The following is a 12,576-nucleotide window of genomic DNA, read 5'->3' on the forward strand; positions in this document are numbered from 1 at the left end:
AACCAGGATGTAGAAGGAAGGCTGACCTCTGTCCGGTTTGTTCTGAATCTCTCCTCTCCTGCCTCTAGCCCATCTTTATTGCAAGTATCCTTCCAAAACGTTTTCTCAACTCTCAGATTAAACCAACCCCTGGCCACATTTTCTCTCACCCAGCGCCTCCATCCGGAGATCCTTCCGTTCCCCCTCTCTCAGGACCACCTCATATCCAGGCCTCTCTTCTAGGGGTAGAGTCCTTGGTTTTCAGGCCAGGTGCCAGGAGGAAGCGTTAAATGTGGAAGGGGAAGTGAGGGAGCCTTGGGGGCAAGGAGCATGTCTAGGATTGGTACATGGTGTGGCGGAAGGAAAGAGGAGGGAGGGCGGGAAGGAAGAGCTCAGGCGGATCAGGGAAGGGGCAGCTGGTGGAGCAGGTGAGTGTCAACAGGTGGCAGTGCTAAGAAGGAAGGATGAGGCTCCAGCTGAGCTGGTACCCAGAGTGCAGTGCTCTTCCTTATCAGAAGCTCGGGGAAGACTTCTCCCGGATCTGGACTCGACCTGGGCTGGCCTGTGTCTGAAGCAAAGACATTCTATTTATTCTTTGAAGGATGGCCGTTCTTCCAGCCTGCATCTGTGGCTCCTTGAGATGTGTGTCAGCAGCCTGAGCCTCTGATAGGAGTGGCTTCTTGCAGCAGTGCTGTAAGCTGGTGAGAGCGGCTGGATTTTACGGCTAACCAGTGTTGTCTCCATGTCTAGTACTATCTGACGTGCTTCATGCGGTCTGTCCCTTTGTTGCCACCACTTGCCAGAATGCGTCCTCTATTTTGGGGTAAGAAAATATGGTCAAGACGTTAATAGGCAATGAAAAAACACATTAAGCTCAGATAGCCTTCTTGGCTTTGGTGAGAGTGGGTTTTTTTTAATTGAATGTATTTTACCAAATATCAGACCTCAGAATTTCTGTCAGGGTTAACCCCCACGTATGAGGCAGAGTTGCTTTAGTCACTGTAGATGGTCGAAGTCTAAGATGTTTTTGCTTGCATTCAGACATGATAGCCTGCTTTTCTCCTTTTTGATGTGTTCAGTTTTTCTCTTACTGAAAGGCTATGTTTAAGGCTCTGCTGAAAGGCTGTTTGGTGTATCTTGTTGCCTACTTCTTTACTTTAATTGAGGAAAAAAAGTTTAAGACCGCCTTGCAGTTTAATAAAAGTAAACTTCTCGCCAGATTATATCCTTTCCATAAATTCTCTGAGAATTTGAACTTGAGCTCAAACCCAACCAAATAAGGCTCAGTTGCTCTCCTCACTGAACAGGCCTTCAAAGCGCCCCATAGCCATAGGATCCTTTGCCTTCTCCTGAGAATTTCTTTGTAAAAGGAAGTGTTTAAAATGGAAATATGCCTCTCTGAGGGATGGCCCCTCCTTCCTCGTGGATCCCACTTCTCAGACGAGCAGGCGTGTTCGTGGAGCCCGGTCCCTGGCCTGCCTGCTGCCTTGATGTGGGCCTGGGGAGTGGGTATTTTAGGGCAGCAGTGCCTGGTGACAGATAACTGCTGCTGTTGGCAGAAAATAACCTGTGGTTAGACAGGGAAAATTGTGTGTGGGAGAGGTTCTCACCTTTTTTCTGGTGGGATATACCCGGTGTTAGTATGACTGACCTAGAAGCCAGGATCACGTCTGGAAAGTTGAATCACACCTCATCTGAGTAGAAGAGGGAGATGCTTAATAGAATCATTTAAAAATGACCTTAATCTTTTAAAAATTTTCTGGTTGGGCATTAGCTTTAAAGGCTACAAGTCCTGGGGCCGGCCCCCTGGCTTAGCGGTTAAGTGCGCACGCTCCGCTGCTGGCGGCCCGGGTTCGCATCCTGGGCGCGCACTGACCCACCGATTGTCCGGCCATGCTGAGGCCGCATCCCACATATAGCAACTAGAAGGATGTGCAGCTATGACACACAACTATCTGCTGGGGCTTTGGGGGGGGGCAAGGAGGAGGATTGGCAATAGACGTTAGCTCAGAGCGGGTCTTCCTCAGCAAAAAGAGGAGGATCGGCATGGATGTTAGCTCAGGGCTGATCTTCCCCACACACACAAAAAAAAAGCCTACAAGTCCTGACGAAAATCAAAACAAAAAATTTTTCCTCTTAGCTAACTTCTCTAATGGCAGCTATTGTTTTTTATACAGTTAGACTTTATATCATTCTTTTAATTAAAACAGACTGCACTGGTTCATCTTATCATTAAAATAGTAGACTTTTGGTTCTTTGACATAACTTAATTCAGTAGTATACTTTACTCCATTAATATTCTTGCAAAGTTGGATGTAGCGTGAATTTAAATAAATAAAACTCCATGGATTTCCATTATAAATCATAGCTACATTTCCATAGATAACTGAATGGAATCTAAAACATAAATTATACAGAAAAACTTAAAAAATTGTTTATTAAAGGGGAAAGGTTCTTGTACAACTTACGTAAATATTAAATGTTAGAAAACATAAATTGATTTCTGAAATGTCAAATATACCAAAATTGGCATTTCTTTAGGGGATTTGCCCATTTTGTTCCCTGATCTGTACAGTCATTTTGTTATACTAAAATGTTGCCTCAGCCTGTCTCTATCCCTTGGTAAATAAAGTCTTTTAGAATCTTTATTTCTGAAAGTGGGATACTTCGCAAATATTTGTTTAGTGGCCCTGGTTAAAGTTACTAGTCTTCAGTATGATAAATACTGGTTTATTGACCTTTTTTTTAGAGAAATAGAAAACTTTATTGTGCATATGTAAAAGGGTTATTTAGTTGTTTTCTGAAGGGCCTGCTCCCTCTCAGATTTCCTCGATGGTAGGCTGAGCCACCCCACCAATCTCCTCCTCAGAAAAGTCTCTCTGCTGCGCCGGCCACCGGCCCATCTCCTGGTTGTCGGGGTTGGCCAGGGGCCCCCTCAGCATCTTCCCCTGGCAGCCAAGAGGGCAACACAGCTGGGAGGCCGTGAGCACCCTGCTCAGGATCAGCAGCAGAGTGACACAGCAGTGGCCAGGGCCACCGCCAGCAAGTCCTTCAGCATCTTGCAGGAGGCTTTAAACCACGACATGGTGGCTTCTTGACCTTCAGTGGCCCCGCGACCACCATGTAGATGTCTCCTTCCCCCAGGAACTCATGGTGTTGCTCTCTCTTTGGGTGGGAACAGCCAAAGTCACAACAGGGTATTGTGTAAAAGATAATTCCATACTGCCGTGAATGTGCACTGTCACATTCAAGTCCGAGTAATTACAGAGGACACTCCCTCACTAGGAGGCCAGAGAATAATTTGCTGACCCTTCAAGCGCGCTGTCATGAATTACTCTCCAGCTTTCAGGTGCTCAGGCAGACAGCTAACTGAATAGGTGTAATGCTGGGGGAAAGGGGGGGTTGCCTTTCAAGGGTAAGTATTTCTACATGTTTTATTTAGATTTCTAAAAGTGCATGTACGAAGACCTATGGATATATAGATTGTATCACATTCTAGTTAAATATGGGCAAAAACCCACCAAATTGGAGTATTTTAAGTGAAAGAGAAAGCAAGATGCACAACAGTGTATATACTGTGTAACCAGTTGAACAAAGAAGCAAAAGGAAAAGAATATGTGTGTTTTATTCTGTATTCATTAAAAAAAAATCTTAGGAAGAAATCAGAAGAAACTGTCAACAGTGATCACCAGTTAGAGGGCGGGTCTGGGGAGACTCGGGCAGATGGAGGACAAGGATGGAGGAGGATTTTCAATGTATTCATTTTTTTCATTTAAATGTATTTGTTGGAGTTTCAGTAACAGCTTTATTGAAATATAATGGACATACAATAAACTATATGTATTCATAGTATATATACGTTTTTATACTTGTTATTTTTATGAACAATGTGAATACATTGCCTATTAAAAATGGAAAGAAGTTAATTAAAACTTTAAAAATTGGCTAAGTAAATAGATAAATAACAAAGCCGGCCTGGGTTTTATTATATGTACTTGGGCCCCTGTGGTTCAGTCTAAGAATTTTTATTCCTTTTGACTTCTTGTAGAAATTTTGGGTAAGATTAGCTTGGTGGTTTTGCCAACAATAAAATATTCTCTTGTCATCTTTTCAATCTTATTTGATGCTGAAGATTTTGAAAACAAAACTGTCACAGACGTGTCCTTGGTCTCAGAGTATTGACATTCTTCAGAATGAACAGTGAATGTAGAGTAATTTCTAAATTAGAGTTGTAGCCCGGGATGAGGACTTAACCAAAATTCTCTAGCTGTTAAAAAAAAAAAAAAAGGTTTAAGGCTATTGTTACCCAACCCTTCACACCCCCTTGTCAGGGCTCTGCCTCTCACATAACCGATTTGGGATCACGGAAAATCAGACCGTGGACATACAGGTGTAACAGGCGAGCTCCAGCTGGCCTCAGTGCAACATGAAAGGTGCAGCTTTATCCTAATTGCACGTTCACTCCTTTGCTTCAATTACATCCTCAGATTAGGGTCACTTTGACCAGACATTTCATGGTCAGGGAAGGAGTCTTTTTGTATCTGGAACTACTGACTGGTGCTCTGGGTGAGAATGACCATTTTCTGCCTGGTAGAACTGTTGGCCGTTGCCTATCTTTGGTTTCAGTGATCTGGGCTTATGAGATTTGGCTGAAGGGAAGCAAAGATGAGAACTTTCTGATTCAGCTTTTGCATGTTTGCTGTCTTCTCCCTTCCTTTGTCCCTCTATCTGCTAACCCAGATAACTGCTTTGTCTCATCCGGATTTTTTATCATTGAGAAGAGCCAATCAGACTTGGAGACTCGGTGCCATTGTTGGAATCAACTTGCTCTTCTCGAATTTCCACTTTCTGTGCCACCTGGGGCATCCTCGTGGCCAAGTCACGTCGTTCTTTCTCGGTTCAGTTTCATTATGGGAACAGATACGTAGGGGAAACAGGGTAACCCAGTAGTAGGAGCCCTCGTTGGGGAATCAGACAATCTGAACACAGGACCTTACACTGCTGTGAGCTATCACTGAGCAGTCAAGACTTGATTCAGTGCTATATCCTTGGTAGGTGCTTTGCAAAAATGTATTGGTTGATTGACTAGGACAAATTCTCCGCTTTAGTTTCTTCAATTGAAGATAGAGGTGACTTTTGTACCTCATTGCGGTTAAGCTATACAAAAAATAAATACATTAATATAATGAAGAGAAGAAATGGACAAATCATGTATTGTGTGGAGGTGATTTGTAAAATGTGAGGGTGGATGAGATGATGTCTCAGGTGCCTTCTAACTCCGCGTGTGTCTGGCTCTGTGAGAAAGGGCACAGCTGGGTTGAAGCTGGACTCCAGGAGGATGGAATGGCTTCTGTTTTTATCTGCTGAGTGATATCTTTTAGGTTCCAGACGCAAGGCAGCTCTGTTCGCCCACTGGCATCTTGAGAGCATTTTTCTTTCTTTCTGTATATGAGGAGTAGGTGCTTATTTACTTACTCACTTTAGATAACTTAGGTAATTTTATTCTCAAAACAAGCTTTGTGAGGAGACAAGGCCAATATTAAATCTACATTTTATAGGTGAGGAAAGTGGGGTTCAGAGAAGTTATAGGATTTGTCCCAAGTTACGTAACAAGTCAGTGGCAAGGCCACTTCTCTTTGTATCCTGCTCCCTCTTCTCCATATGCTTCAGTTTCTGATTTGTAAGTCTGAAATTAGGAAGTAGGATCCAGTGAAATTGGGGTTTGAGTGTTCTACCATCCTGATCTGAAATCAGTTATTTATTTATTTATTCAGTTTCTTAAATCGTTTTTGGAGGATTTTAGTTACTTGTAACAATGTAAATTAAGTATCTTATGTGCAGAGCACTGTAGAGGTAGGATACATACAGAACCTCTGCCATCACATAGTTTATTCTCCAGAAGATGAATGCAAACAGTAGACATCTAGTTTTATGTAGTAGAGGATTTCATATAAGCAGAGATGGACCAGGGGAGATAGAAATCTGAGAATATTGAAGGTCGGGGTGGGGTCCAAGCTACAGGCACAAAACTCTGACTAGTGTTAGTTAGGAAATGGTCGAGTAGAGGAGTTTGGCAAGAATAGGGAAGCATTGGGTCCGGTATTGAGGGCTCTGTATGTCTAGGTTGCTGACCCAGAGTCCTAGGTTAAGCTGTGAGATTTTCTAAGGCTGGGAGTGGGTGATTCTCTTAATGAGGCATGAGAAAGGGAGAGGTAAGCCTGTGAAGCATCACGGACAGGAGGGGATGGGCCGGCCGGGGTCACGGCTGTGAGGCCGCCTTGGGTGGAGCTGGGTACATCACAGGCCCCAGCAGTTAGCTCAGTGGTTTGTATGACAGGCATATCAGCCCTTGTTGTCCCTCCTCTTCCTTAAAAGGCAGCTGAAATTTATAGAACCTCTCATTTTCCTGCCTCTCCTCCGGCTGCTCTTGTGCCTGTGTGTGTGTGTGTGTGTGTATGTGTGTGCGCGTGCGCGTGCGCACACTCCTACCATCACAGTAATTCTCAGGCCATCAAAAAAGATTTTTTGTCCTGATAATATGGAATCGCCAACCTGGTCCCAGGCTGTTGTTTTTTGTGCTCTTTTCAAGGAGTACAAATAAAATGGAGGAAAGCCATTTGGAATAATAATACTTCAAGCAGCTTTTTATAGCTCTTTTGATTTCATATTACGAGTCATTTAGTTCTGGGCCCCATGTGATTATAATTCATGAAGATGTCTTGTTTTTTCTGCTTTGAGTTTCTGTATTTTGAGTTAAAACTGAATTATCATTAGTACGTTTCCGAAGCCATACCTATTTGTCCTTTTTGTTTGTTTGTTTGTTCCAATGAAACAGTGTGTCGTGTGGAATTAGATTAATGGAGTAAATATTATGAATCATACACTCTCTCTAATCTGATGCTCTTTCTTTTTTTGACCCCATGTTTTGTTTTCTGTCTCTCTTTCTCCCTTCGTGTAGGCTTTTCAGTTCAGTGCGAAGCTGTCAGAGCGAGGGAGCAAAGGTAAAGAATGATGTAATGCACTGGCCGCCCCAAAGCATCTTTTGTTGTGGCATGGTTATTCCAGTCATCTCTTTATGAATCAGATGTGAGGGGCTGCTTTGTGGAAGGAGCCCTTTGCAAGAGCACATCAGCGGGAAAGAGAAAGAGACATTCACTTGGAGGGCTCTTGCTGAAAATGGGTTTAACTCTGCTTTTGCCAGTCACCACCAGCCTGACCTCATACAGTTGTAGTACAATGGAGTGGCTGAGCCTTTGAGCACACCACCATTACATCATCGTGGCAAATTAAAGAGGGAGGTGGGAAAAGAGGACTTATTGTTGTCATGGCCCATGAGATGATTGGGACTCAAATTGTTACTGAGAGGTTGGTGGCTCTGCTGGAAAGTGGAACGGAAAAAGTGCTGCTAATTGATAGCCGGCCATTTGTGGAATACAATACATCCCACATTTTGGAAGCCATTAATATCAACTGCTCCAAGCTTATGAAGCGAAGGTTGCAACAGGACAAAGTGTTAATTACAGAGCTCATCCAGCATTCAGCGAAACATAAGGTAAAGGCTTTCTTTTTTTCCTTTTTAAAATAAATAGACACACAGAAGGAGGAATAATTTTAAGTGAAGCCTCATTTTTAAGGGGAGAAAGTAATATGAGGAAGTTTTAGTTGCTTTTTAAACTTTGGTACCTTATGATACCTCAAAATAATTTACTAACCATATTGTCACCATTAAGAGTATTTCTAAACTATACAGAAAGGTTAACTTGTTTTAATTTGGTCAAGTGCTATGTTTTCCTATTAGTGGCTTGCTAAAATTGTTTTATTAATTTAAACACTAATAAAAAGTTATAATTAATACATTGTATTATTAGTAGTAATTATTACTATATAATATAGCATGTGTATTAATAATTAATATATTAATATGTTATTTTGTATTATCTACAAATTACTGAAAGGAAATGATTTTTTAAAGTGCCTTGGGAAAAAGTAGAAACTAATTATATTAGAAGTGCTTTTATTTGTGGGAAGGTAAGGTGAGGTTGGTCAAGACTTAAGGATATTATCTTCAAGGAAAGTTATTCCTGGGATACCAAACTGTCATCTTTGTGGTAGGTAAGGCTGTTTCTCTTCTTCAGGAGTAAAAATGAGTTGATGTTTTAATTTTACTAAACAACTGATTTCTTTGTTGTTACGTAGAAACCATCTTTAAAATGTTTCTTTAGTTCAAGGATTGTTATGTTTATTTTGCATATCATTTAGTTGTACACATTTTACCCTTTTAGAGCATAAAGGATTTAAAATCAAAGAGTTTTGAGGACATCTACACAGAAATAGCATCCAGATTGCCTTTTAAACGTTGATTTTTACAAGCACGTAAGCCATTTGTATGTTAGGTTTATCCACAAGTCACCCGCGTCTCATTTGTGTTCAGATTATTAATTGAAAACGAGAAGTTATTTGCGTCAGCACCGGTAGTTTATGGGATTATTTTCCTCGCCTTCCTTCCTAACAGCTCACATTTGCGTTGTAGGTCGACATCGATTGCAGTCAGAAGGTTGTAGTTTACGATCAAAGCTCCCAAGATGTTGCCTCTCTGTCTTCAGACTGTTTTCTCACTGTACTTCTGGGTAAACTGGAGAAGAGCTTCAGCTCGGTTCACCTGCTTGCAGGTAAGGCTCGTGGGAGAGTTGAAAGGGCTTGGAATCTCACTGAGTTCTGTGAGTAAAGCAGTATGTCATAGTGAGCTCCAAGTACAATAGATCATCACAACTTTGAAGTTATTCTGTGAAATGGTTTATTTATGGCTTTTGATTGATGTAACTGTTCTATTTAACTTGAATGGTATCATTCTTCCACATTGGTCAATGCGTCTTGACTTAGCTCAGATGCCTCTTCACTTGCTATTTCTTAGCTGGAAGTGCCACATGGAACTGTGTGCCCATAGAGATAGCTCAAAGCCAGCTGCTTCTGCCCAGGAATTTTTACGTTCACCTGTGATCAAGCCACCAAATGCTCTACGTCTCAGCTCCTGCTCTTAGTTCCCACCTCATGTAGCAAGGACCAGACCAGTATTCCGGTGTGAAACTCATATTAAACATTTATAGTTAAAGTGGACTCCAGCAATCAGGATCAGCATTCTTGGATGTTATAAACAATGAGATAGGGAAAGAATGTGTGTAGAATATTTCTTCTAATAATTAGGGGGAATATTTTAAAACTTGTTTACGTGTGTATTTTTGGGTTTTTTTTAAACAACTAAAAAAGTCTCAACTTGCAAATGCTGAGCAACCAGATGATTTTATAATATGCATGAGAAGGACTAAATATTTTATATCTGCCCTAAAGGAGGGCGGTGTGAGAGTTCCATCTCATTGAATTCCAAAGCAAAGTGTTCATCCTTTGCTTCCCCTGTGTTGCAGACATTGCTAAAGCCCTTTCATCCCACTGGCTCAGAGTGGGGAATACAATTTGACAATGCACAGTAACCTTTTTTTTTTTCTTTTGAATATTTCTTTAATATTACATTTAAATATTCTCTTTAAGTACAGCATTATCACAATGTAAAAGACCTAAAAGGCAAAAAAAAAAAAAAATTGTTTTCAGAGAACCAGACAAGCTTTGGATTCACATTGAAAATACTACCTGTGTACAGTGTGTGAGAAAGGAAATTGGAAAATAATAAGAGTTGCAATGAGTCATTTCTTTCCTCTAGGCCTAGACTGAGCAGGATTGAAGCTATCTGCTTCTGTGATCAGAGGCCTTGCTTTTCTAGCAACCACGAGCTATAATTCTGTCCAACTGAGGTAGCACCAGAAACGAGATGGACGAGGTTGTAGAAAAGGCCCTTTGCTTGACAAGACAGTTAGTGCTAAATGTCAGTATTTAGCGTTTAAAAGCTTGGGATCAGTGTGAGTCAGAATTGTAGAGTGAATGAAGGGATAGACTTAGATTAGGAAACTAGTTTTTCAGAAAAATCAAATATCTTGGGAGTTGGCAATGAGTTTGATATTCAAATTCTTGGGTTGATCCCAAAGGCTAACGTGTCTCTTATTGAGCAGCTGGAATACGCTTCCTCAGTTAGGCTGGAGCCTTCCTAAGGAGAGAATGTATAGAGCTCACCCTCTCCTTCCAACACAAACTTGCAGAAAGACTTGTCCATAGTCAAATTCCCAGTAAAGCTTCAGTCTTGTATTTGAGGGGACCCATCTAAGGTAGGGGGTATGTGGCTCAGTTTGGGATAGCATCTAGATCTCTGGTTGCACAGTAACCTTTAACACAAAGCTGCTGTGTCTGCTAGATTCTGCTACAGTGATAGGCACGAGCGCTTTTAAAAATTTGATCTAAGAAAAACCAAATATTGGCAGGTATCATCATTTTCACACCTTTAGTCTTTTGTCGCAAAGAGGGGGTACAGTGAAATTGGTACTATTGGCAATTGATTGTTAGAAGTATAAACATTTCGGTTTTAAGAGAATAGGATTAATCGGTTGTTGGTGTGTTAACACTTTTAAACTCTGCATGTTTAAATAAGATTTCCATGTCTCCAGTGTCTCATCAGCTTTCGCTTCAGTTCTCAGAGAACAAGCATAGTTTCCTGTCTCTTTCACATCGTCTGTTGCCACACCTTTTGTTTATGCTGTGATTCTGCCTGATCTCTCGTTAGTGTCCTTAAGTGAAGCCAGCTTGTCTTAGAGTGTAGTTTTTAGAATTCTGTAACTGAGAATTATAATATTAGGTTCTGTCTCTCGTTGATGGGCACATTCTTTTATTGGGAGTATTCAGTAGGACAACTGTTATTAGAGTTACATGAGACCAGGAGGGTGAGTTTAGGAACTCGTTTCATGCTTCTTGTAGCCACTGTGAGGGACTTTACCTTGAAATCTTCTTAATGGGATCAGGGTTGTGCTCAAGGAGGACACACCAAGATGTGCTTCACAGCAAAGTGGTTATCCCACCTCGCTCTTACTTGAGGCACTTTTCCCTTTGGAGGGCTCTGACTTGACAGCTTGGCCAAGCAGATACTCTCATGGAGGAATGAGCTCGTGTTGAATTTCCAGGACAGGTGTTTTAGTTACCTGAATGCCCTTTCTCCCCTTTACCAAAGAGCACTCCTTTGTTACTGGGGAAGGTTCTTATCAGCCATGTGTAGCTTTGGGAGGGGCACTGATCGGTCGGTAAGGAAGAAAAAGGACTCATTCTGATTCTCTAGATCCACCCGAGGGACACACGGAATGACACTCTGAGTCAGAACACCCTGACATCCCCACTTCATGTAGGAAATGTTTTCTAGGCCTAAACGAAAGTCCTTTGAGGCAGCACCAAGAACCACGCAGAATGTATTGACAGCACCATGTTGTCATCCACGCCCTAGAATACTGTATTTCTTTTAGCTTAAGAGGTGGCTTCAGGGACTGAATTGCCTTGTTTGGGAGTTTCTGAGCAACCAGATCTCATGTGACACCGAAGATAGGGTTCCGGATGGTTAAAAGCCTCCTCAGCCACCCGAAAGCCTCTGACCAATTGGAAATTCCCTTGGTTACTGAGTCTGTTCCTTGGAGAGATAGAAAAGTGGAGTAAGTGGAGAGAATGCTGGGGAAGGTATGGCCTTCAATTCTTGGCAGCCTGTTTTTTTGTCAAGGTCCAGCTGTTCAGAGGACATTCCAGGGATGTGGGATGGAAGGACATATCAACAAATGTTTCTTAAATATTTTGCTTGAGGGGAGATCACTGACCATGGAAAAGCACACTAGCTTCTCACAGGTGCTACAGGAAGTGGCAAGGTCACAAGACGATTTTCACTACACCCTGCCCCTATTGCTTCAACGGTTAGAGATGCTTGTCAGCCTCAAGTGGATGTATGTGATAACAGAAAGACTAAGTGGTTTCTTGGAATAATTTCTCCATCAGTTTAGAGCTTTCCGCTACTCTGAGATTATTCAGGAAAAAAGCATTAGATATGTGAAATGGTTTCTTATGGTTATTATATATGGAAGTGAAGAATTGTGGCCTGAATTCCATTCACATTTGCAGGGCTACCTTACCCAGAAAAAAATGACTTTGAAGAAGGGGAACAAGAAGCCCTCCCCAAGGAACTGATAGAGGAAGCATCTGAATGAGCTCTTTCCCTCAAACAAGAGGAGACCCCAACTTACCTATAGGACTAGTTACATGGACATAAAAACTGAAGCCTTCCTGAAGCGGGGGGATTGGATTAGAGGAAGCTATCTTGGAATGTGGTGGGCTTAATCCTTTCATATGGAACAGGTCCTGCTTGCGGGGGTGGCTGGCCCAGTACACGTTAGCTTCTACCAGGTGAGAGGGGTTCTGTTAAGCCACTTTGACAGCTGATTATCAATGAGACCGACTCCCAAGCCTTCTAATCCTGAAACTTAGAACCTGGTTCTGCAGTGAAGGCCTCTCTTGGCCACATCTGTGGGCCTGTGCGCTCAGGGACCTTGACCCCCGCCTGACCTACTTTCCCTTTTCTAAGCCCAGTCAGTATTCTCAACAAAATGTTTAATGTTTGACAGCCATATGCCATCCTGTCACAAGTATTTCATTATTATCTTAAAATCTTATTTAAACCTTATATTGTTG

At 41.9% G+C, this 12,576-nt stretch overlaps 1 protein-coding gene across 1 annotated transcript in view; it reads left to right on the forward strand.

Annotated features, from left to right (window-relative positions):
• The window catches only part of DUSP16 (dual specificity phosphatase 16), a 77,415-nt gene that overhangs the window by 32,123 nt on the left and 32,716 nt on the right, over positions 1-12,576 (forward strand). The window contains exons 3-4 of the mRNA XM_058558735.1: positions 6,938-7,531; positions 8,510-8,648. Coding sequence (XP_058414718.1) covers positions 7,304-7,531; positions 8,510-8,648 — 367 coding nt within the window. The 5' untranslated portion in view covers positions 6,938-7,303. The remainder of the gene's footprint in view (positions 1-6,937; positions 7,532-8,509; positions 8,649-12,576) is intronic.

This window comes from Diceros bicornis, chromosome 17 (genome assembly GCF_020826845.1).
Source record: "Diceros bicornis minor isolate mBicDic1 chromosome 17, mDicBic1.mat.cur, whole genome shotgun sequence".
In the NCBI taxonomy this organism is placed as follows: Eukaryota; Metazoa; Chordata; class Mammalia; order Perissodactyla; family Rhinocerotidae; genus Diceros; species Diceros bicornis.